At 42.8% G+C, this 26014-nt stretch overlaps 1 protein-coding gene across 25 annotated transcripts in view; it reads left to right on the top strand.

Annotated features, from left to right (window-relative positions):
- Positions 1-3119: 3119 nt before the first annotated feature.
- BRDT (bromodomain testis associated) overlaps positions 3120-26014 on the top strand; it is a 64924-nt gene continuing 42029 nt past the window's right edge. For 2 of the 25 annotated variants that reach the window (XR_010152352.1, XM_063796563.1), the window contains exons 1-6: positions 3120-3271; positions 3421-3465; positions 3673-4258; positions 16472-16700; positions 18369-18506; positions 21872-21986. Coding sequence is in view for 20 of the 25 variants with exons in the window: in XM_063796563.1 (XP_063652633.1) it covers positions 16509-16700; positions 18369-18506; positions 21872-21986 (445 nt within the window). In the remaining 5 variants the exon portion in view is untranslated. 25 annotated transcript variants of the gene reach the window in all.

Raw genomic sequence — 26014 nt, 5'->3', positions numbered from 1 at the left:
GCCCACCCCGGCCTCCCAAAGTACTGGGATTACAGGCGTGAGCCACTGCGCCCAGCCCACTTTCTTTCCCATATTTTTGAAGCTACTTTCCCCTACCATTGTTCTGTCATACACCCCTGGCAAATCTCAATGCTACTACCTCATTTCTCCACAAACAGTCACCAATTTCTGTGTCTTCACTGTCTCAAGTATGTCTTACTAAATGCACATTTCCAATCAGCTTGTTCTGTTCTCTGTAATAATTATTTAGAAAAATTTCCACTCTCTCCTAACCTCCTTCCTGTCCTTCTTTCCCATCTTTAGCCTAGACTGTATTTTGAACTGGTTAATCAACTTCTTATTCAAAATCTCCACCTAGATATCTTACAGAATATTCAAAACTGAACTAATGATCTTCAACCTTCTAAGACTGATTCCCTTTCAGTAAATGGTGCCATTCTCCAAATGCTCAATGCAACCCAAACCATCTTTACATCTAATCTAATACCAAATCCTGGTGGGGAGGTCTACCTCCCAAATAAACCCATTCTCCATATTCTCCATTTTTGCAGCCATTTCAAGTTAAAAAAAAAAGAAAACAAAAATAACAGAAAACAAAAGAAACTTCAAATCTGGTCTTTTTACTTTCCCCACCCCCTTAATTCAAATCTAATTTGCCAGAGTCATTAAAACCCAGGCAGGGCCTGGTGCAGTGGCTCACGTCTGTAATCCCAGCATTTTGGGAGGCCAAAGCAGGCGAATCATTTGAGGTCAGGAGTTCAAGACCAGCCTAACCAACATGATAAAACCCCGTCTCTACTAAAAATACAAAAAAAATTAGCTGGGCGTGGTTGCACATGCCTGTGGTCCCAGCTACTTGGGAGGCTGAGGCAGGAGAATAGCTTGAACCCAGGAGGTGGAGTTTGCAGTGAGCCATGATCATGTCATTGCCCTCCAGCCTGGGTGACAGAGCAAGACCCTGTCTCAAAAAAAAAAAAAAAAAAAAACAAAAGGCAGGATCGAAGGGTAATTTACTCAATGATAATATACTTTAAAAGTTTTTGATACTTTGCACTTATGGTACATACTGTCTAGTGCAGGAAATAGACATTAAATATACCACTGGCTATACAGTTGTAATTAGTGCTATTTAATTAGGTTGTAATAAGAGTGTTTAACAGGAAGACCTAATCCAGTGGAGGCCCCCTTGAGGAAATGACTTCAGCCTGAGAGTTGAGGAATCAGCGTGGGATCGGAGGAAGGATGAAAGAGCCAATTGTAGAAGCCCAGAGACAAAGGATAGGGTCCTGGAAAGAGCTGAAAGGTCACTGGCTGAAGATGGGGGCACTACTGAAGGTGTAGTTGGAGCTGAAGGCATGTAGGACTTTTTAGCTCATCTTAAGGGGTTTGCTTTTTATCCTAAAAATAATGGAAAGTAATTGAAAGGTTTTAAGGGTGGTAACATGATGAGATTTAGCTTTTTGTTTGTTTGTTTGAGATGCAGTCTCGCCCTGTTGCCCAGGCTGGAGTGCAGTGGCACGATCTCGGCTCACTGCAACCTCCACCTCCCAGGTTCAAGCGATGCTCCTGCCTCAGACTCCTGAGTAGCTGGGATTACAGACCCGTGCCACCACGCCCGGCTAATTTTTGTATTTTTAGTAGAGACAGGGTTTCACCATGTTGGTCAGGCTGGTCTCGAACTCCTGACCTAGTGATCCACCCCTTCCCACCCCCACCCCCAGCCTCCCAAAGTGCTGGGATTACAGGCGTGAACCACCGAGCCCAGCCTGAGATTAAGCTTTTTGAAAGATCGTTCAGAAGGCAATGTGGTGGTCTGCACCTACAGTACCTGGAGAGGCTGAGGTAGGAGGATGCTTGAGCTCAGGAGTTCGAGACTACCTTGAGTTATGATTGCATTGCTTCATTCCAGTCTGGGCCACAGAGCAAGACTCAATCTCAAAAAAATCACTCAGTCTTCTTTACCTAGAGTGTACATGTCTCCCTGCCACTAATTCTCAAGAGGAGGGTCAAAAAGTTGATAGTTGGGGCAAAATTTGTACTGAGTCATTCCTCTCTTTCATTTCCCTTGACTTCCTTTAGATTTTTCATGATGTGAGAGTCACACCCTAAGTCTGTACCCATCTACTCTTTTCCTGAACATTAAGATAATCTCTATATCTAATCTCTAATCTATTAGAGTTTCACGTTGTTGCTCTGGCTGGCCTTGAAACCTTGGGATTAAGTGAGCCTTCCGCTTTAACCTCCCCAGTAACGAGCATTGCAGGCGCCTGCAGCCACACCATTAATACTATTTTAAACAGCAAAAACAAGAACACGAAAATTAAATCTAAACAAAAAGTGCTTGCCAATCCAGGTATTTATGTGACGTCTAGTAAGTAGATCAAGTGCGTTGCTTTCTTGTGAACACTTGGTTCTTTCCTGCCACATCAAAGTGATTGAATTAAGACGTGTCAAGCTGTTAATGGCCCCCAGACTTCCGCTTCAGGAAACTGGAGATCGATGGGTTTTTGGCCGGATTTGCGAGCAGCTTGTCAGCTGTTTTTGCCCTCCCCTTCCCATTCACCCACTGCGAATGAGTATTAGGAATTCAGAAGCGTTGTTTGCTATTTGATCCTAAGGGAAACTACTGTACTAAATATATTCTTCTGATACATGTTAGCACCTCTAAAGTATCTGCAAACCATCAAGAGGTAGTTGCGAAGACTCAAAATCCTAAATCACGCACTCATCAGTACGCAGCTGTTGCGAAACAGCTCTTAAATTGCCACTTTAAACCCAAAGAGAGCATGTCTCTAGCCTCAGCTGCTACCTAATATTGATCAAGCACTCACTACGTGCAAGAGACAGGAACTGTGGAGAAGGCTGGGGGAAAAAGCGTGAAAACCACGAAAACATCAGAAGCCAAAACTCAAGAACCTCTACTAGGCTAACTGATTAGTGAAAACGTCGTGTTAACAGCAAACGCCTTGAGTGTAGCACTCCTACTCCTAACCCCCGACTCTCTACACGGCAATCACCCGAACCCACTCTGCCTGCCCTAACAGGCCTGAGCTGCCCGGCTCAGACTCCTACACCTTTTTTGCACCGCCCGGGGCTGGGTGTGGTCACGTGACAGGTTCAGACCAATGGGCAGGCCGCCCGCGGGGGGTCTTCTATAAAAGCGCCTGTCGCGCGACCGCCATTACAACAAAAACTGGCGGCGAGGAACCGCGGAGAACTGTTGCCCTGCACCGCTTCATTTTGTGCAGCCTGAAAGGGGCAATCACATAAGGTCCGTTTTGTAATATACAGGTAACATACAGGTAATGTACCCTCCACAGGGGGTGCTGCCTTAGGCCGGCCCCGAGGTGCGGCCTTGGGTGGGAACAACCGTTTTTTCCCCCCTCTCCCCTCCCCGACCCCATCAACATCGTGCGACAGTCCGGGCAGTTGAGAAGGCCACCCCGCTTCGTGCCTGCAGCCCAGGTGAGTTGCCAGTCGCTTCCCTTTGGCCTTACCAACTTCAGGCTCGTTGCCCCCAAGGGATCTTTTTCTCTCTCTCCCTCTTTTCCCATAAATGTCTGGTTTTTCTTCAAGGGAGGGCTGGGAAGGAGGAGGTTGGGGCGAGGGAGTGGGAGGTCCAGTTGTCCAACTGCCTCCTCCCATTTTGAAAAATACTCATGGTCTTTGTAGTTCCTCTTAGGTCTTGGACTGGTGTGGATCGCTGCTGCCTGTACTGTAATTTTGGAAATGCAGGAGAAAGTACGGAGCGTTTAGCTTTAGCTGGCATTTTGTGTTTATTCTGCAAGTGGTCATTTGGGACGGGGAAGTTCGGGTTCTTGCTTCATTTATTTATTCAATTAACTTTATTAAGCCCCTGGAACGTGCTGAACCCTCTTTTGGGTACTGCAGGATTGTGGTGGGCTTTACTTCAAGGCGCGCTGGCCTGTATTAAGAATTAAGATAGAGGAGGCCGGGTGCAGTGGCTCGCCCCTGTAATCTCAGCACTTTGGGAGGCCGAGGCAAGTGGATCACCTGAGGTCAGGAGTTCAAGACCAGCCTGGCCAACATAATGAAATCCCCATCTCTACTAAAAATACAAAAATTAGCTGGGTGTGATGGCAGGCGCCTGTAGTCCCAGCTACTCGGGAGGCTGAGGCAGGAGAATCGCTTGAACCCAGGAGGCGGAAGTTGCAGTGCGCCGAGATCACGCCAGTGCACTCCAGCCTGGGCGACAGAGTGAGACTCCGTCTCCCCGCTCCCCCCAAAAAAGAAAGAGGTATGTACAGGGACTTTGGGACTCAAGGGAAAGGCCTGGGTGGATGGGAGGGAATGAGAGAGGCTCTTGGGCAGAAGTGATAACTCATCTTGATCTTGAGGGACAAATAGAAGTTAGACTAAAAAGTGAGGAGGGAAGTTCAGGTAAAGAGAAGTTTCTCAAAGACATGGATGTATGTACACCGAGTAGGATGTGACAGTGGATTAATTGCTTTTTTTTTTTTTTTTTTTTTAAATACAGATAGCTGCTATGGCTGGGCGATCTCAGAGGATCGCCTGAGTCGCTCACGCCTGTAATCCCAGCACTTAGGAGGCCGAGGCGGGTGGATCACCTGAGGTCAGGAGTTTGAGACCAGCCTGGCCGACATGGCGAAACCCCATCTCTACTAAAAATACAAAAATTAGCCGGGCATGGTGGTGGGTGCCTGTAGTCCTAGCTAGTTGGGAGGCTGAGGCAGGAGAATTGCTTGAACCCAGGAGGAAGTGGATGTGGCAGTGAGCTGAGATCGGGCCACTGCACTCTAGCCTGGATGACAGTGAGACTCCGTCTCAAAAAAAAAAAAAAAAAAAGATGGTCCTGCTGTGTTGCCCAGGTTGGAGTACAGGGGCTATTGACAGGCACTGTCATGGCCAACTACAGCCTGAACTGACCTCAAGCGATTCTTCTGCCTAAGCCTACTGGCTAGCTAGTACTACAGATACCCTGCCTCACTGTCGCTGACCGTGTTGGGAATTGGTGAAGTAGCAAGAGATGAGTCTAGTAAGGGGGCAGATTATAAAGGGGTTTGTATAGCATGAAGGACAGTGAGTTGAACTGTATGATCTTAAGCAACACCATTGCATAATTTATGTGGTGACTAGTGATTGAATAAAAGCAGTGGTTTATTGGATGGAGAATAGGAAAACAGTAAGTATCTCGAATATTTAAATTATATTCAGCAGTCATTTGTGCCCATGTATTTGATACTTTGAAGTGGCTGAGATTGGCATAAGGCGGGGCGGCAGGGCGGCGGGGGGGTGTGTATAGATGGAATTAAAAAAAAAGAAAAAAAAGGCTGGGCGCGGTGGCTCACGCCTGTAATCCCAGCACTTTGGGAGGTCAGGAGTTGAAGACCAGCCTGGCCAACATGGTGAAACCCCGTCTCTACTAAAAATACAAAAAAAATTAGCTGGGCGTGGTGGCACGCGCCTGTAATCCCAGCTACTCCAGAGGATGAAGCGGAGAATTGCTTAAACCTGGAGGGGCGGAGGTTGCAGTGAGCCGAGATCACACCACTGCACTCCAGCCTGGGCGACAGAGCGAAACTCCGAAGTGGGGAAGGCGAGGTGGCTCAGGCCTGTAATCCCAGCACTTTGGCAAGTTGAGTTGGGCAGCCAGGAGTTCAAGACAAGCCTGGCCAACATGGCGAAACCCCATCTCTACTAAAAATACAAAAAAATATTAGCCAGGCGCAGTGGCTCATGCCTGTAATCTCAGCACTTTGGGAGGCCAAGGTCAGAGGATCGCCTGAGTTCAGGAGTTTGAGACCAGCCTGGGCAATATAGTGAGACCCTATCTCTATAAAAAATACAAAAAACTCTGCAAAGAGACTGTATCCCCAAATTCTAGCTCAATGCTTTGGCACCATTTGTAGGTGCTTTATGTTAGTACATATTCAATAAATGAACAAATAGAATTTGGAAAATGGTATCCTGGAAACCAGAAGAGCATTTTAAGAGTCATAATAGTTCAGTGCAGATGTTCCTGGGAGGTCAAGTTAAGAGTCAAAAATAATTCATTAGATTTAACAATTTAGCATGGTAAGTGTTAATCTTAGTGTAAGGGGAGTTTTAGAGGAATGTTGGGGGAAAAGCCAAGTGTGAAGTAGGCTGTAAAGACAGTGGGTGGAGAGAGAGGCCACAGGATCATGCTGAAGGGCTTAATTGAAGCTCTCTGGCTTCCTCTGCAGTCTGGCAGGTGCACTGGCCAGAAAGGGGCTCTTCGGCTGAATGCTATGAGTCCGCTTCAGTAAGAGAAGAAAGGTGGAAAATGCTCTGGGATGAGGTATGGAAGAAAAGATTGAGGCCATAAGAAAATGATAGGATTAAGGGAAGAATTTTAAAGGAGACTTGACAAAGTTTATATGGAGGGAAGCTAGTAGATAAATGTCGAAGATACAGAAAAGATGGACCAGGCCATCTGTTGAAGATACAGAAAAGATAAACCAGCACAATGGTTCATGCCTGTGATCCTAGCACTTGGGGAGCTTGAGGCAGGCGGAGGAGTGCTTGAGCCCAGGAGTTCAAGACCAGCCTGGGTAACGTAGTGAGACCCATCTCCAAAAAAAAAAAAAAAAAAGAGGGACCAAGGGCCTTCCAGGGGTGATGGGGGAGTGTTATCTAGAGTCCCTGGGAAAAGAGTTCTAGATAGAAAAAGTGCCTCATCCTTAGACTGAAGGGAGAAGCAAATGAGAAGATTGAGTCATTGTAAGGAATATTGTAATTCATTTCTTTTTTTCTTTATTATTATACTTTAAGTTCTAGGGTACATGTGCACAACGTGCAGGTTTGTTACATATGTATACATGTGCCGTGTTGGTGTGCTGCACCCATTAACTCATCATTTACATTAGATATTTCTCCTAATGCTATCCCTCCCCCCTCCCTCCACCCCAACATTGTAAATCATTTCTATGAATTACCTCTGGCCCAAATTGAAGCCTGATCTAAGTTTGCAGAAACTATTTTCTCCCTTGGATTGGAGACTGCTCATTTGATGGTGTAGGATTTGGAATTAGTGTATAAGCTCATCAAGGGCCAGGTTACTTTTGACCTCCAGAATCCAAGCTCTTTAGTTCTATGCTGTGCTGTTTCCTGAGATTGAAGTATGCACTTAGGGCAACACAATTTAATAACTGATTACAGTTAGTAATCACTGAGGGAATTCAAAAATTTGTCAGCTGAGTGTTGTGGCTCACGCCTGTAATCCCAGCTCTTTGGGAGGCTGAGGCAGGAGGATTGCTTGAGCCCAGGAGTTCAAGACCAGCCTGGCCAATATGGTGAAACCCCGTCTCTACTAAAAATACAAAAATTAGCCAGGTATGATGGCGGGTGCCTGTAATCCCAGCTTCTTGGGAGGCTGAGGCAGGAGAATCGCTTGAACCTGGGAGGCAGAGTTTCCAGTGAGCCAAGTTCATGCCACTGCATTCCAGCCTGGGTGACAGCAAGAAAAAGATTCTTTTCAGAGTTCCCAAGGTTATTTTGAGAGTTATTGAGTGGGCAAGAGACGTGGTTTTCAGGCAATTTATTCATTCAACCATAGACTGATGTAACAAGGGGATGCTACACTATTGTGTGATTGTCTTCAACAAAGTGAATTGAACTTTTCATTATCATTTATGATACATTGTTTTTGAACAGTTGTAATGAGTGGTTACTATGTAACATTGAATTCTTGACATTAGATTTCATCTGCTCATGACACTTTTTTTTTTACTTACCATTTTTTTCTCCTACCTGTTTTTTTTTTGTTTGTTTTGTTTTTTGAGACAGTCTCCCTCTGTTGCCCAGGCTAGAGTACAGTGGCATGATCTCAGCTCACTGCAACCTCCCCCTCTGGGATTCAAGCAATTCTCCTGCCTCAGCCTCCCAAATAGCTGGGACTACAGGCATGTGACACCACACCTGGCAAATTTTTGTATTTTTAGTAGAGACAGGGTTTCACCATGTTGCTCAGGCTGGTCTTAAACTCCTGACTTCAGGTAATCCATTTGCCTTGGTCTCCCAAAGTGCTGAGATTTTAGGTGCAAGCCACGGTGCTCGGCATTTTTTTTTTTTTTTTTTTTTTTTGAGGCAAGTTCTCAATCTGTCACCTAGGCTGGAGTGCATTGGTGCAATCATGGCTCACTGCAGCCTCGACTTCATGGGCTCAAGTGATCCCCCCACCTCTGCCTCCAGAGTAGCTGGGACTACAGGTGTGCTCCATGATGCCCAGTTATTTTTTGTATTTTGTGTAGACACAAGATCTCACTCTGTTGCCCAAGGTAGTCTCAAACTCCAGGGCTCAAGTGTTCTTCCCACCTTGGCCTCTCAAAGTGTTGGGTTTACAGACATGAGCCACCGTGTATGACCCATCTTTCTAGAGATATATCCACAGGTAAAAAATGTTTTGAAAGCGGAAATAACAAAATGACAACTCACTATAAACATTAGAAGCAATAGTGGAGGCTGGGTGTGATGGCTCACGCCTGTAATCCCAGCACTTTGGGAGGCTGAGGTGGGAGGATCACTTGAGAACCAAGAGTTTAATAAGACCAGCTTGAGCAGCATGGTGAACCCTCATCTCTACTAAAAAAATTTTAAAAAATTAGCCAGGTGTGGTGGCATGCAGCTGTAGTCCCAGCTACTTGGGAGGCTGATGTGGGAGGATGGCTTGAGCCCGAGATCGAGGCTTCAGTGAGCAGTGATCATGCCACTGCACTCCAGCCTGGGTGACAAAGCAAGACCCTGTCTCAACAAAACAAAAAAACAGTGGACTTTCACTTAGATGGGTTAGACTGCAGATTATAGTTGCCAGTATAATGGTAACTCTGTACTTTTTTTCCCTCCTTAAGGTGGCATATTGGAATGTGAGTGTAAGTGCTTTTTAGAGAGAACCTTAAATTAACCAGCGTGTTTACTTCTGACACTAGACAAGTGGTTAGGACCCACCATTAACATGAAAATTGTCTGGGTGCGGTGGCTCAATCCTGTAATCCCAGCGCTTTGGGAGGCTGAGGCAGGTGGATCACTTGAGGTCAGAAGTTCAAGACAGCCTGGCCAACATGAAATCCCATCTCTACTAAAAATACAAAAATTAGCTGGGTGTAGTGTAATGCCTCCCTGTAATCCCAACTACTAGGGAGGCTGAGGCAGGAGAATCGCTTGAACCTGGGAGGCAGAGGTTGCAGTGAGCTGAGATTGCTTCATGGCACTCCAGCCTGGGAGACAGAGTGAGACTCCATCTTAAAAACAAAACAAAACAACAACAAAAATCTCTTTTGGGTTCTTTTGTAGGACTCTTGTGGTGGCTTCTTCTGTTTATTATTAAAAATTAAGAGCTAAAATTAAAGGCTTTAGGGAAAGTGAAATAGTAAAATTGACAGCTGTCTAGCATAGAAATTTGCAAAGTATCATAAAAAGCCACATAAGCCCATTTTTAAACGTTTAAAAGAAACAGAAGATTAAAGTAATTGAAACAGTAAGATGGGTAATGACAGTGGATACGTTATAAAAGGGAAAATTTTTAGTCATATATTGCTGGACAGTGAGCTTCACTTCACATTAGAAACCAGGGCCTCCAGCCAAGAAATGCAGAGAGTTCACCACTGAGAAGATAATCAGATTATCAAATATTAGCTATTGTTTTGCCCAGTGACAATGATATCAAATTATTTGTTAAGGTTTGGTGCATTCATGTTCAGGCCATCTGTGGCCCTCAATTACAGTGTATTTAAGGCTGTTATTAAAATTTTCAAGTGTACAGACAGGTAAAATAGTACAAAAAAACTATATCAGCAATTGTCAACATTTTGCCATATTTGCTTTTCTATATAGCCTTCCCACAGGCCTTTTAAAGATATATTACAGATATGACTTCACAAGTTTTTTTGAGCAACACTTAACATTTTTTCCTGTATACCTTGCTATTACATCTATCAAGATGAACAATCCCCTAGATTTCCCTAGTTGTCTCAAAATGTTATGACCGATCTTTTTCTTTTTTTCTTTTGCCACCTTTCTGGCTGGAAATATGGCTGATGTTTTAAAACCAAGATTTGGTATAGAATAACCAATTGAGTTTGGTTATCATGGTTCTTCCTGCCCCCCCACCTCCTGCCTGCTTTTCCTGAGTTGTATGTCATGGATCTTAATGTAGAGTCATTTTTCTTATTTTCTGTAATGACCTTGACTTTTGTAAAATAGGCCATTTTAGCACTGTCCCTTAGAACTTTTCTGCCGTGATGGCAGTGTTCTATATCTGCATTGTCTCATACAGTAGCTGCTAGCCACATGTGGCTATTAAGCACTTGAAATGTGGCTAAGTTTTTAATTCTATTAAGTTTTGGGTAATTTAAATTGTTATGGTTAACTAGGGGCCATCATACAGCACAGCTCTAAGTCCCTGAATTTTCTGTAAAATAAAAGTTATATCTAAAAGCTTGATTAGGCTGGCATGGTGTCTCACATCTGTAATCCCCAGCGCTTTTGGGAGGCTGAGGTGAGAGGATGACTTGAAGCCAGGAATTTGAGACCAGTCTGGGAAACATAGTGAGACTCTGGCTTCCCCCCTTCCCTGAAAAAATATTAACCAGGCATGGTGATATGTACCTGTAGTCCTACTCAGGAAACTGAGGGAGGAGGATTGCTTGCGCCCAGGAGTTCAAGATTGCAGTGAGCCATGTTTGAGCCACTGCACCCCTGCTTGGGTGACAGAGCAAGACCCTGTCTCCAAAAAATTTTTAAAAATAGAAATAAAATCTTGATTACATTCAATTGTTCACATTTTTGGCAAAAAGGCTTTATAGGTAATTTATAGGTACTATGTACTTAGCCATGTTAAATACTACAGAGAAGTCTAGGAAGGTAACTGAGGAAGGCCAGTGAGGGATATGGAATTACGGAATGTTTTACAGTATTTATGATTTGTGGGACAGCAAAAACTTTCGTGTTAGCGCTGAACATGGAGAGGATTTGTATGTGTGTTTTAATAGATTTTATTTTTGGCCGGGGGCAGTGGCTTATGCCTGTAATCCCGGTACTTTGGGAGGCCGAGGCAGGCGGATCACGAGGTCAGGAGATGGAGACCATCCTGGCTAACACGGTGAAACCCTGTCTCTACTAAAAATACAAAAAACTAGCTGGGTGTGGTGGCGGGCGCCTGTAGTCCCAGCTACTCTGGAGGCTGAGGCAGGAGAATGGCTTGAATCTGGGAGGCGGAGCTTGGAGTGAGCCGAGATTGCACCACTGCACTCCAGCCTGGGCGACAGAGCGAGACTCCATCTCAAAAAAAAAAAAATTTATGTTTTTGAGGAGTTTAGGTTCACAGCAAAACTGAGCAGTAAATAGTGTTCCCATCTACCCCGTTTCAACACTAGTACAGCACCAGAGTGGTACGTTTGTTACAATCAATGAACCTACATTGACACATCATCACCCAACATTAATAGTTTCCATAGTTTCTGTTTTGGTGTACATTCCATGAGTTTTGACAAATGGATCTACCATTATACTATCATACAAGGTAGTCTCACTTCCCTGAATATCCTCTGTGCTCTGCCTATTCCTTCCTCCCCAAACCCCTAGCAACTGCTGATCTTCTTACTATCTCTATAGTTTTGTGTTTTTTTGTTGTTTTTTGTTTTTGTTTTTGTTTTTTGAGATAGAGTCTTGCTGTGTCACCCAGGCTGGAGTTTAGTAGGGCCATCTTGGCTCACAACCTTCACCTCCCAGATTAAAGCAATTCTTGTGCCTCAGCCTCCAAGCAGCTGGGATTACTGGCAATGTGCCACATTGCCTGGCTAACTTTTGTATTTTTATTAGAGACAGGGAAGTCTCACCATGTTGGCCAGGCTGGTCTCGAGCTCCCGACCTCAAATGATCCACCTGCCTCGGCCTTCCAAAGTGCTGGGATTACAGGCGTGAGCCGCCATGCCTGGCCAAGTTTTGCCTTTTTTTGAGAATGACATTCAGGCTTTCACAATGTCTTTTCATGACTTGATAACTCATGCCTTTTTTTTTTTTTAAAAGGAGTCTCACTCTGTCACCTAGGCTGGAGTCCAGTGGTGGGATCTCAGTTCACTGCAACCTTTGTCTCCAGGGTTCAAGCGATTCTCATGCCTCGGCCTCCTGAGTAGCTGGGATTACAAGCGTTCACTGCCATGCCCGGCTAGTTTTCGTGTTTTTAGTAGAGATGGGTTTTCACCATATTGCCCAGGCTGGTCTTGAACTCCTGATCTTGGGTGGTCTACCCACCTTCACCTCCCAAAGTGTTGGGATTACAGGTGTGAGCCACCACGCCCAGCCGATAGCTCATTTCTTTTTAGTGCTGAATAATATTTCATTGCATGAATGTAGTAGAGTGTATTTACCCTTTCACCTACTTAAGGACATCTTAGTTATTTTCAAGTTTTGGCAATTATGAATAAAGCTGCTATAAACATCCTGTGTAAGTTTTTTGTGTGGCAAGGTATTTTTTTAAAAAATCAAGGCTGGGGGAATGTCTGTAGCCAAAGATACCAGTGGAAAGTAATTCTAGATAAAAAATTAAATGTAGAAAATGAGGCGGGGAACCGTGGGCTTACCTGTAATTCCAGCACTTTGGGAGGCCAAGGAAAGCAGATTGCTTGAGCTCAGTAGTTCGAGACCAGCCTGGGTGACATGGCAAAACCCCATCTATACAAAAAAAATGAGCTGGATATTGTGATATGTACCTATAGTCCCAGATAATCAGGAGGCTGAGGTGGGAGAGTCATTTGAGCCCAGGAGTTTGAGGCTGCAGTGAGCCAAGATCATACTGTTGCACTCCAGCCTGGGGGACAGTAAGACCCTGACTCAAAAAAAAAGTAGAAAATGAAACCATGAGACTGCAGAAAGTATATTGTGTAATAAATACACATATATATTTTTTTGAGCCAAGATCGCGCCACTGCATTCCAGCCTGGGCGATGGAGTGAGATGCCATCTCAAAAAACAAACAAAAACGTAATACATAGTAAATAATACTATATGTAAAGTTCAAAAATGGTCACAGCTTGGTCTGTAGTGATTGGAGTGGTTAACCTTTGTGGATGAGGGAGGTTACAGTGACTGGGGCACCTAAAAAGTAGGTTAGCTTTAAATAATTAGAAAGCCAGGATAAGAGCCAGTTTAGTTGTGACATCCTAGAATAGCTCCATCTTTGTTCTTACGATTTTTCTCTTTTTCTTTTTTTTTCTTTTTTTTATTTTACAGGTGAGGTCTCACTGTGTTGCCCAGGCTGGTCTTGAACTCCTGAGCTCTTTTTTGAGACAGGTTCTTGCTGTGTCACCCAGGCTGGAGTGCAGTGGCACAATCTGAGCTCATTGCAGCCTCTACCTCCCGGGTTCAAGTGGTCCTTCCACTTCAGCCTCCCGAGTAGCTGGGACTACAGATGTGCACCACCATGCCTGACTGATTTTTGTATTTTTTGCAGAGATGGGGGGTTTCATCTTGTTGTCCAGTCTGGTATTGAACTCCTGCCCTCAAGCCATCTGCCCTCCTCAGCCTACCAAAGTTCTGGGATTACAGGCATGAGCCACAGCACCCAGCCTATGACTTTTATTAAGTGCTATATTTCCATATATGTGGAACATGAAAATCGTGAAAGTAGAAGATTGATAACCACCTTCAATTCATTTTAATGTAGTAGTACTCAATCTTGGCCACACATCAGAAGTAACAGGGAACTTTTAAAAAACCAACAAAACTGATTCCCAGGCGCTCTCTCCAGAGATTGGGACCTGAGCATTGGTATTTTTAAAGATCCACAGCTCCTCATACCTATTAGGATGGCTAGTATTAAAACAAAACAAAAAATTACTATTGGCAAGGGTGTGGAGAAATTGAACTCTTGTACGTTGTTAGTGGGAATGTGAAATCATGTATTGACCATGGAAAATGGGATGGGCTTCCTCAAAAAATTAGAAATATAATTGCCATATGATCTAGCAATTCCACTTGTGTATATATATCCAAAAGAATTGAAAGCAGGGTCCTGAGACACTTGTAAACCCATGTTCATAGCAGCAGTATTCACAATATAGTCAAGAAGTGGAAGCAACCCAAGTGGCATCAATGAATGAATGGATAAAGAAAATGATAGACATACGATGGAATATTATTTAGCCTTAAAAGGAAGGGAAATTCTAACACACTCTACAACATGGATGAATCTTGAGGGCTTTGTATTAGGAAAAATAAACCAGTCACAAAAAAGATAAATATGATTTGTCACTTTAATGAAGTATTTAGGGTAGTCAAATTCATGGCAACAGAAAGCAGAATGGTGGTTGCCAGGTACAGCGGGGACAGAAGAATGAGGATTTGTTGGTTAATGCACATAGAGTTTCTGTTTTGCAAGATGGAAAAGTTCTAGAGATTGGTTTCACAAAAAAACATGAATATACTTAACACTGCTGAACTGTACACTTAAAAAGAGTATGGTAAATTTTGGTATGTTTTACGCCACAGTTCAAAAATATCTATAAGTGATTAATATGCAACAGGAGGTGAGAACTAATACTACTTTAATGCAGACAAAGATAATATTGGCTAAGTGTTAACACTGGTCTCTAAAAATGGGCAACTTATTTCATTTTCATTTTGCTTATGTACTTGAGGTATTATGTGCACGTTGGTAGTACCTTTATTATCCTTAAAGTAATGATGCTGTCTAGGAATATTAAATACTGTCTTTCTGAAACGCCTATGAAATTTAAAATATTTTATTCTAGATGTAGCAATATGTGCCACAGAGTAACATTTTAATCTAATAAATTCGGTTTTAAAATAAATCACTTTGGGTCGTGTGCAGTGGCTCATGCCTGTAATCCCAGCACTTTGGGAGGTCGAGGAGGGTGGATCACCTGAGGTCAGGAGTTCCAGACCAGCTTGGCCAATGTAGTGAAACCCTGCCTGTACTAAAAATACAAAAATTAGCTGGGCGTGGTGGCAGGTGCCTGTAATCCCAGCTACTCAGGAAGCTGAGGCAGGAGAATCACTTGAAGCCAGCAGGCGGAAGTTGCAGTGAGTGGAAATTGTGCCACTGCACTCCAGTCTGGGCAGTAGAGTGAGACTCCATCTCAAAAAATAAAAACAGAAAAATAAAATCACTTTGGCTGGGCATGGTGGCTCAAGGCTGTAATCTCAGCACCTTGGGAGGCCGAGGTGTGTGGATCACCTGAGGTCAGGTTTTTGAGACCAGCCGGGCCAACATGTTGAAACCCTGTCTCTACAAAAAAATACAAAAATTAGCTGCATGGTGTCATGCATCTGTAGTCGCAGCTACTTGGGAGGCTGAGGCTAGAGAATCGCTTGAACCTGGGAGGCAAAGATTACAGTGGGCCGAGATCGCGCCATTGCACTCCAGCCTGGGCAACAGAGTGAGACTCCATCTCAGAGAGAGAGAGAGACACCATAAATAAATTAATCACTTTTTTCAAATTAGCCAGAACATTTTTTTACTTTGCTTTTCTCTCTTCATTGAATTAACAATTGTAGAATACTTACACACTGATCATATCTTTAACATTCTCTGTTATTTCTTCCGACTAGGAATTTATAGACTTTTCCTGCTAAGACCTCAATTTGTGTTTTTGTGAAAGACAGGAAGACTGAGATGTTGAAATAATTTAAAACATCCAAGGTTGGCCGGGCGCGGTGGCTCACGCTTGTAATCCCAGCACTTTGGGAGGCCGAGGCGGGCGGATCACGAGGTCAGGAGATCGAGACCACGGTGAAACCCCATCTCTACTAAAAATACAAAAAGTTAGCCGGGCGTAGTGGAGGGCGCCTGTAGTCCCAGCTACTCGGGAGGCGGAGGCAGGAGAATGGCGTGAACCCGGGAGGCGGAGCTTGCAGTGAGCCGAGATGGCGCCACTGCACTCCAGCCTGGGTGACAGAGCAAGACTCCGTCTCAAAAAAAAAAAAAAAAAATCCAAGGCTAAGGCATATATAGTGAAACTTTTACTATTTGTATATAAAAAATTTGTATTTGTTTAAAAATTGATTCCTTTGCCATTTGGCTTTTTTTTTTTCATCCTGTCTTAATCATGATGTGCTTTAAAACACAGTATGTGTTAACTCTTTTTTGAGATGGAGTTTCACTCTTGTTGCCCAGGCTGTAGTGCAATGGCACGATCTTGGCTCACTGTAACCTCTGCCTCCCGGATTTAAGGGATTCTCCCTCCTCACCCTCCTAAGTAGCTTGGATTACAGGCATGCACTACCACGTCTGGCTAATTTTTGTATTTTTAGTAGAGACGGGGTTTCACTACATTGGTCAGGCTGGTCTCGAACTCCTGACCTCAGGTGATCCACCCGCCTTGGCCTCCCAAAGTGTTGGGATTACAGGCCTGAGCCACTGTGCCCGGCTTCTGTTACTCTTGAATAACACTTTTCAGCTCCTGTGGAAACCATTCCTAAAGTGCTTCTGAAGTACTCAGTTTTTGTTTTTCAGGACATGTACTTGTAGACAGGATTCGAAGCAGTTAAGAATGTCTCTGCCAAGTCGACAAACAGCTATTATTGTTAACCCTCCTCCACCAGAATATATAAATACTAAGAAAAATGGGCGATTGACAAATCAACTTCAGTATCTACAAAAAGTTGTCCTAAAGGATTTATGGAAGCATAGTTTTTCATGGCCCTTTCAACGTCCTGTGGATGCTGTGAAACTAAAGTTGCCTGTATGTATGTCTTCAACTATGTTAGTTTCAAAAAAAGAAAAATCCTGTAAATTTCTGTAAGACATAACTAGTCTTTAATATTATAAAACATATTTGGCCAGGCGCGTTGGTTCCCGCCTGTAATCCCAGCACTTTGGGAGGCCGAGGTGGGGAGATCACCTGAGGTCGGGAGTTCGAGACCAGCCTGACCAACATGGAGAGACCCCGTCTCTACTGAAAATACAAAATTAGCCGGGCGTGGTGGCACATGCCTGTACTTCCAGCTACCCAGGAGGCTGAGCAGGAGAATCTCTTGAACCTGGGAGGTGGAGGTTGTGGTAAGCCGAGATTGCGCCATTGCCTGGGCAACAAGAGTAAAACTCCATCTCCAAAAATAAAAAATAAAAAAAATTTAACAACTGATTTATTTAGCATCATTAAAGTCTATCCCAATGAGTATTTTTTTCCAAAAAAAAAGCTTATTTTTCTGAGCATTCGCATTCTTATTTTAATAATTTGTGATAAATTGTAATACATGTTTTCTTATTATAGTATATGTCACTTCACCTTTTGGATGCAGAGTTATCCTGAATTTTACCTTTTCTATGAAGTTTCTCTTGACACTTCCTGGCAGGCTTAGTTGCATCACATATAGAATTTGACTTTAGGTCTTACATTAGGAATTTTTAGCCATTCATTAATGCAATGGTTGAGTAGTTTACAATATAGCTAGTCAACTCGAAGCTGGAATTTTATTCTATGGAGTCAGACTCCATAAAAACAAGGTTCTTTTTCCTCATGCCCTTTTTATTTTCAAGGATAATTTTATTCTGAAATTCTTACCTTTGTTCATCTTTATTGGCTTTTTTTTTTTTAGCATCTAAAAATAATGCCGTAGCAGTCAGCTTTGTTTCTCATTACTAAAGGTTCTAGTTTCTAGAATATGGCCTTTTTTTTTTTTTGAGACAGTCTCACTCTGTCACCCAGACTACAGTGGAGTGGCATGATCTCTGACCGCTGCAACCTCTGCCTCCTGGGCTCAAGTGATTCTTGGGCCTCACCCTCCCAAGTAGCTGGGAAGACAGGCATGTGCCAGCACACCTGGCTAATTTTCTGTTTTTTTGTTGTTGTTGTGTTTTTTGAGACAGAGTCTCGCTCTGTCCCCCAGGCTGGAGTGCAGTGGCACAATCTTGGCTTACTGCAACCTCTGCCTCCCAGGTTTGAGTGATTCTCCTGCCTCAAACTCCTGAGTAGCTGGGATTACAGGCACACATCATCACACCAGGCTTATTTTTGTATTTTTAGTGGAGATGGGGCTTCCCCATGTTGGTCAGGCTGGTCTCGAACTCGTGACCTCAGGTGATCCACCCACCTTGGCCTCCCAAAGTGCTGGGATTACAGGCGTGAGCCACCATGCCCGGCCAATTTTCTGTATTTTTATTAGAGATGGGTTTTGCCATGTTGGCCAGGCTGATCTTGAACTCCTGGCCTCAAGTGATCCTCCTGCCTTGGCCTCCCGAAGTGTGGGACTACAGGCGTGAGCCACTGTGCCCAGCCAGAATATGGCTTTTTAAAGATAATCAGTTGCTCTCTCTAGTTACAGGTGTATAGTGCATTAAATTTCTTTGTGTATCAATAGTTGTAGTGTATTCATTCTTACTAACATTTAGAATTTGTTCAAAACCATAGGATTATTATACCATTATAAAAAACCCAATGGATTTAAATACAATTAAGAAGCGCTTGGAGAATAAATATTATATGAAGGCTTCAGAATGTATAGAAGACTTCAATACAATGTTCTCAAATTGTTATTTATATAACAAGGTATGTAAGCCTTATGTTATACTTGCTAATTCTTTGCCATTACATATAGGAGAGAAATGTATAAAATCATGTGATCATTTCAGATTTCAATTCTCTTCCTTTGAGATACTTGACGTGTGTGTGTGTGTATATAATTTTTTTTTTTTTTTTTTGAGATGGAGTCTGGCTCTGTCACCCAGGCTGGAGTGCAGTGGTGTGATCTCAGCTCACTGCAACCTCTGCCCCCAGGTTCAAGTGATTCTCCTGCCTCAGCCTCCCGAGTAGCTGGGAATACAGGCACCCACCAACCTGCCTGGCTAATTTTTTGTATCTTTTTTTAGTAGAGACGGGGTTTTACCGTGTTGGCCTGGCTGGTCTTGAACTCCTGACCTCAGGTGTTCCACCCACCTCAGCCTCCCAAAGTTCTGGGATTATAGGTGTGAGCCACTGTGCCCGGCCAAGATCTTTTACATATTTTTAAGGACAATACTTTTTCACTGAATTTCATAATTTTCACATACCAATACTTGTTCAGTCTATTTGCTATAATATTTTTGTGCCTGAATAGCTGTAGTGGCTTGTTATGTTTTTAAAAACCAAAATACCAATGAGAGCTGGTTTCTGTGAATAAGGTATTTCAGAATGTTTTCTATTGCATTCCTGTCATTTTAGTTATGAGATAAAGGAAAAGCCTTAGTATATACTAATCTTCATTAAATTTTCACAGTATGGACCCCTGGCCATAACCTAAAAAGCCAAACCAATTGCCTACTTCTAAACTTCACAAGTTGATTTAAAGATCAGATATGTTCTGGCCGGGCACGGTGGCTCACACCTGTAATCCCAGCACTTTGGGAGGCTGAGGCAGGAGGATCATGAGGTTGAGAGATCGAGACCATCCTGACCAACATGGTGAAACCCCGCCTCACTAGAAATACAAAAATTAGCTGGGCATGGTGGCGTGTGCCTGTAGTCCCAGCTACTCGGGAGGCTGAGGCAGGAGAATCGCTTCAGCCCAGGAGGTGGAGGTTGCAGTGAGCCTAGATGCCACCATTGCACTCCAGCCTGGTGACAGAGCAAGACACCTTCTCAAAAAAAAAAAAAAAAAAAAATCCACCTTCCTGGGATGAGTCCTTTGATTCTCCCTTTTGCCTTTCCCTGTCTCTTGTTTCTCTGTCTAAAAAAGAGATCAGATATGCTCTTTGTTCTATCCCAGTAGTAGTACTTGGATTTGTGTTAATGAATTTGCCTATATGATATATGTAGAGATTTTATTTTATTTTTATTTTTTGAGATGGAGTCTCGCTCTGTTGCCCAGGCTGGAGTGCAGTGTATGTGGAGATTTTAAACTTAATCTTCATATTGGCTCTCATCCATAAAATTGGATTTGTGTATTTGGTTTTCTTCCATATAGTATTCCCATTTCCTACAGTACTGTATCCTGTTCTAGCTGTTCTAGGGCATCTAAATATTTTAAAGCTTATATCTTATTTAAATATGAGAATTCTAAGTATTTGTGATTTCGTTTATTCAAAATCACTGGTGAGTACACTGAATTGTAACAGAAAGTTTGATTTGGCTCCCAAGAAAACTACCAGTGCCAGCTTATATGTATAAAAGATTTAAAACTATTAGCCAATGCGAATGATTTTTTTGTCTGAGACGGACTCACTGTGTTGCCTAGGCTGGACTTGATCTCCTGGGCTCAAGTGATACTCCCACCTCACCCTCCTAAGTAGCTGGGATTATAGGCACACACCACTGCATCCAGCTCCAATGTGAATTTTTTAAAAATCAGTACCATTGGCAACTTCATTTTAATTTAACTACAGTTCCAAAGGGTCCTTTCAGATGTAATATTTTAAAATGAAGTTTAGTAATTTTCCTGAGCTACCTAACTTAGAAATAAATGTTCTCTTTATTTAAGAGAACTGTTGCTTTGTAAATTACTTACTTTTCTTCTCAGTCATAAATTGAAGCAAGAGGAAGACTTGTAAGCGAATAGTTAAGATTGAAAAATTGAATATGTTGCCTGGGTGCGGTGGCTCATGCCTGTAATCCCAGCACTTTGGGAGGCCAAGGTGGGTGGATCACAAGGTCAGGAGTTCGAGATTAGCCTGGCCAAGATGGTGAAACCCTGTCTCTACTAAAACTACAGAAAGTAGCCAGACGCAGTGGCAGGCACCTGTAATCCCAGGTACTCAGGAGGCTGAGGCAGGAGAATCGCTTGAACCCAGGTGACAGAGATTGCAGTGAGCCGAGATTGCGCCACTGTACTCCAGCCTGGGAGACAGAGTGAGACTTCGTCATTGAATATGTTGGTAGAGTTGGCTTAGAAAAAAATATTTAAAAATTGAGTCAGTGCTACAGTGTTATTTTATTAATTAGTTAATTAAACAGAATTACTTCCAGTCAAACCATGACATACTTTGTATAGCCATGAGTAAGTTTTGTTTTAACCTATTTGTGAGTAGAAATTCTCTTTTTTTTTTTAAGACGGAGTTTTCGCTCTTGTTGCCCAGGCTGGAGTGCAATGGTGCAATCTCAGCTCACCACAACCTCCACCTCCCGGTTCAAGCAATTCTCCTGCCTCAGCCTCCCGAGTAGCTGGGATTACAGGCATGCGCAACCACACCTGGCTAATTTTTTTTTTTTTTAAACGTAGTTTTGCTCTTGTTGCCCAGGCTGGAGTGCAATGGCACTATCTCAGCTCACCTCAACCTCTGCCTCCCGGGTTCAAGCAATTCTCCTGCCTCAGCCTCCTGAGTAGCTAGGATTACAGGCACGCACCACCACGCCTGGCTAATTTTGTATTTTTAGTAGAGATGGAGTTTCTCCACGTTGGTCAGGCTGGTCTCAAACTCCCAACCTCAGGTGGTCCGCCCACTTCGGCCTCCCAAAGTTCTGGGATTATAGGCGTGAGCCACCGCGCCCAGCCTAATTTTGTATTTTTAGTAGAGACAGGGTTTCTCCATGTTGGTCAGGCTGGTCTCGAACTCCCGACCTCAGGTGATCTACCCCCGCCAGCCTCCAAAAGTGCTGGGATTACAGGCGTGAGCCACCATGCCTGGCGAAATTCTCAGTTTTAATACCTGTTTGATTTAGTAGGATTGCTTGGATTGTAATTCTTTAGTGTTCAGAAAGCCATTTGGGTCCTTTTTAGAAGCTGAAGGAGTAGGATGCTAGAATTTTAAATGTGAGCCGCTTTCAACCATAGAGAATAAGAAAATAAAATGTGAGCAGCTTCACTATTTTCTAAATTTATAAGAGATGAATACCGTCTAGGAATACTATGTTACTGCCTTCCATAAAGTGGGCTGAATTTAAAACATTTGGTACAGTGACCATACTGTATATCCTTATGGTATATTTAATATATTTTGTAGCCTGGAGATGACATTGTTCTTATGGCACAAGCTCTAGAGAAGCTGTTTATGCAGAAATTATCTCAGATGCCACAAGAAGAGCAAGTTGTGGGTGTTAAGGAAAGAATCAAGAAAGGTAAGGCAGGAGGTAAACGCTTTATGGTTCTCTCTCTTTTTTTCCCCTATCTATCTCATGTGTGTGTGTAAATCCCTCAAAGGAGACAGACATCCAGAAGTCCTACATCCTATTCGATTAATAAAAAATGTCCATTTGAAACAATCTGCCAAACCTTGATCACAAGGATGGGTATCATTCAAGAATAGTGAGGACTGCATTGATTATGGCCTCGGAGCCAGCTTTCTTGTAGCATAATGCCGTTCACATAGTAGGGATTCAGAAAATCATAGCTGTTACTGCTGTTTTCAGTGGATCTTGCATCTGTGCTGTACTGATAAGAATGCCCAAATTGCTAGTGCTCTCTGTATTAAAAAAAAATTTCCATAGCTGAGAATGAAATGTTAATATTGGGTTGGAAGATTGTCTTTTTTTCCTAACTTTTTCTTCACTCACAAAAATCTTTAGAGGAAATCATCTTTACAACTAATAATCATATCATTTAAATATGGTGTTTCAAAAATCTTAAATCTGAAGTATTCAAATAGATGTATTGTAGAGGTTAACCAAGAGCGTAGTAAATGTTGGTTTATCTTTGGATCACTTAAGCAGTGTAATCTTTAAGTTCTTAGTCATTCCATGTTAGTTTCCTCATTTACAATATCAGGAAAATTATTTATTTATTTATTTATTTGAGACGGAGTCTTCACTCTGTCGCCCAGGCTGGAGTGCAGTGGTGCAATCTCGGCTCACTGCAAGCTCTGCCTCCCAGATTCAAGCCATTCTCCTGCCTCAGCCTCCAGAGTAGCTGGGACTACAGGCGCCCACCACCACGCCCTGCTAATTTTTTGTATTTTTTTTTAGTAGAGTCGGGGTTTCACCATGTTAGCCAGGATGGTCTCGATCTCCTGACGTCGTGATCTGCCTGCCTCGGCCTCCCAAAGTGCTGGGATTACAGGCATGAGTCACCGCGCCTGGCCCTAAAAATATTTATCTTTCATGATTGTAAATGTTTATAAAGTATATAGTTAAGTGCCTGAGATATAGGAGGCTTGTAATAGGTTCATGGCAGAGGTTGATTTTTTTTTTGAGGTTTTTATTGGTACTAATATATACTTTTTAATTGCTAATAGATCCTTAAGGTGGGTCATAACTTATAGTGCTTTAACCAAATCTATGAGATATTCACATATTCACTGATTATATTTAAGTCCTTATTCTTATTTTAGAAAAGGTTGATCTAATGTCTGACAATGTGAGACCTAGGCTTCTACAAGAAGATTTAAATAAGCCCTTGTGAGGTAGATAATACATAGATTAGTATGGTATTTAAATTGTAAAACCAGCGTGCTAATTGTTGCTGACTTAATTTATTACCCTTAGCAAGATAAAAATTATTATTTTTTCCATTTAATGTTGCTAGAAGGTAAAAATTATTGATCTTTTTATTGATCTTTTATCTGAGGGAAAGATACTGTTAACAGTTACCTGAGCATCTGAAACAAGTAGCTGCAACTTAACTTTCAAGTGTTTTTTTGTTTTTGTGTGTGTTTTGTTTTTTTTTTTTTTGAGACAGAGTTTCACTCTCGTTGCCCAGGCTGGAGTGCAATGGCATGATCTCTGCTCACTGCAACCTCTGCCTTCCAGGTTCAAGTGATTCTCCTGCCTCAGCCTCCTGAGTAGCTGGGATTACAGGCGCATGCCACCATGCCCAGCTAATTTTTGTATTTTTTAGTAGAGATGGGGTTTCACCATGTTGGCCAGGCTGGTCTCGAACTCCTGACCTTAGGTGATCCACCTGCCTTGGCCTCCCAAAGTGCTGTGATTACAGGCATGAGCCGCTGCACCTGGCCTACATTTAAGTTTTTTGTTAGAAATAAAACTTGAAAAAAATTACAAGACAGTGCATTATGGAAAAAAAGACAATGCATTATGATACGTGTCAGATGAAATTACATGTAACATATGCTGTGTTTGAAAAGAATGAGAAATTTTGTTTTATTTCGAGACAGGGTCTCATTCTGTCACCCTGGCTGGAGTGCAGTGGCACTCCACAATCAGTTCACTGCAGCCTCAAGCTCCTGGGCTTAAACGGTCCTCCCACTTTAGCCTCCCAAGTAGCCAATATTAAGGACATGTACCACCACACCCAGCTAATTTTTTTGTTTCTTACAGAGGTGGGGTCTCATTTTGTTGCCCAGGCTCATCTTGAACTCCTGGCTTCAAACGATCCTCATGACTTGGACTCCCAAAGTGCTAGGATTACAGGCGTGAGCCACCATGCATGGCCAAGAGTGAGAAATTGATACGTGATGTGTGCTAGTACATTTTGTATTGCTATAAAGAAATACCTGGCTGGGCATTGTGGCTCATGGCTGTAATGCCAGCACATTGGGAAGCCAAGATGGGAGGATTACATGAGCCCAGGAATTCAAGACCAGCCTGAGCAGGATAGGAGGACCCTTTATAGAAAAATTTGAAACTTTGCCAGGTATAGTGGCATGCACTTGTAGTTCCAGCTCCTCAAGAGCCTGAGGTGGGAGGATTGCTTGAGCCCAGTGGGTTGAAGGTGCAGTGAGCCATGATCACACCACTGCAACAGAGCGACAGAGCAAGACCCTTTCTCAAAAAAAAAAAAAAAAAGAAAAGGAAAGAAATATGTGAGGCTGGGTAATTTACAAAGAAAAGAGGTTTATTTGGCTCATGGTTTTGCAGGCTGTATAAGTATGGCACCAGCATCTGCTTAGCTTCTGGGCCTCAGGAAGCTTTCAATCATGGTCAAAGGCAAAGAGGGAGCTGTTGTATCACATGGTGAGGTGGGGGTAGGGGAGAGGTGCTCTTTTAAGCAACCGGCTCTTCTGTGAACTCATAGAGTGAGCACTCCTTCATTACGTCAAGGACAGCACCAAGAGATTCATGAGGGATCCACCCCTCATGACCCAAACACCTCCCACACCAGGCCCCACCACCAACATTGGAGGTCACATTTCAACATAAGATTTGAAGAGGACAAAACATCCAAACCATATCACGCTGGAAAAGTTGGGAGAGGCTTTAGAGGTGATACAAGTTATGTTTGACCTCAAAGGATAGGTAGGATTTGGCTTCAGAGGGAATGTCTAAGTTTAAAAGACTTCTGACAGAAGCATTCCACTACCAGAGTCATGTCTTTGTTAGTCACAGTGGTAGGAAAATTGTCATATGATGGTAGCTAGTTTAAAATAATGTGGTTACGTACATGTTGATAATTTATGGCAAAGAAAACTCGGTATTAAACTGATAATGTTGATTGAGCAAATACTTGAGTGCTGATTATGTACCACAACACTGTTCTGTGCTCTTGAGATATTATCAGTGAATAAAACAAAAACTTTGCCATCTTGGAATTAATATTCTAGCAGTAAGTGAGAGACAAACATGACAGATTCAGTGGAGGCCTCATTGAGAAGTGAAGATTTGAAAGAACATTCCAGCTAGAGGAATCAGCTAGAGCAAAGGCCTATAACAGACCCTTTCCTCCTCCATCACTTTGAGCCAATGCCTTCATTTGTGAATGGATCTTGCCATCTCAACCATTTTATTCCTTTTTGTTATCTCCCTTTTTTCTTGGATCATTAATCTGTCCTCCTCTATGGGGTTAGTCTCATTACCCTATAAACTTGCTCTAGTATCTCATCTTTAAAATACTCCTTTATCCATATCCTTCCAGCTATTGTTCCTTTTTTTTTTCTTTCTTTCTTTCTTCCTGTATACTCATGTAGTCTCCTTAGCACAAATTCTAGCTTTGATTCACCACCAAATACCTTTTGTCAGTCAGGGTCACTTGTAGTCTTCATGCTGCAAAATTTAAGTAGTGTTTTTCTATTCTCATTTTATTTGACTTCTGTCAGTATTTGCCTTAGGAGACTACTGTGTCTTTCTTAAAATGCTTTTATTTCTTCATGCACACAATAATCATGTGGACTTACTTCCCATTCTATAGTTCTCTTGACCTGGCTGGCTACTTCTTACCTTTATAGTGACATCTTAGTTGTCAGCTTTAGAGAGGG

Source organism: Pan troglodytes, chromosome 1, assembly GCF_028858775.2.
Source record: "Pan troglodytes isolate AG18354 chromosome 1, NHGRI_mPanTro3-v2.0_pri, whole genome shotgun sequence".
Classification (NCBI taxonomy): domain Eukaryota; kingdom Metazoa; phylum Chordata; class Mammalia; order Primates; family Hominidae; genus Pan; species Pan troglodytes.
This window is presented reverse-complemented; position numbering and strand designations above follow the sequence as displayed.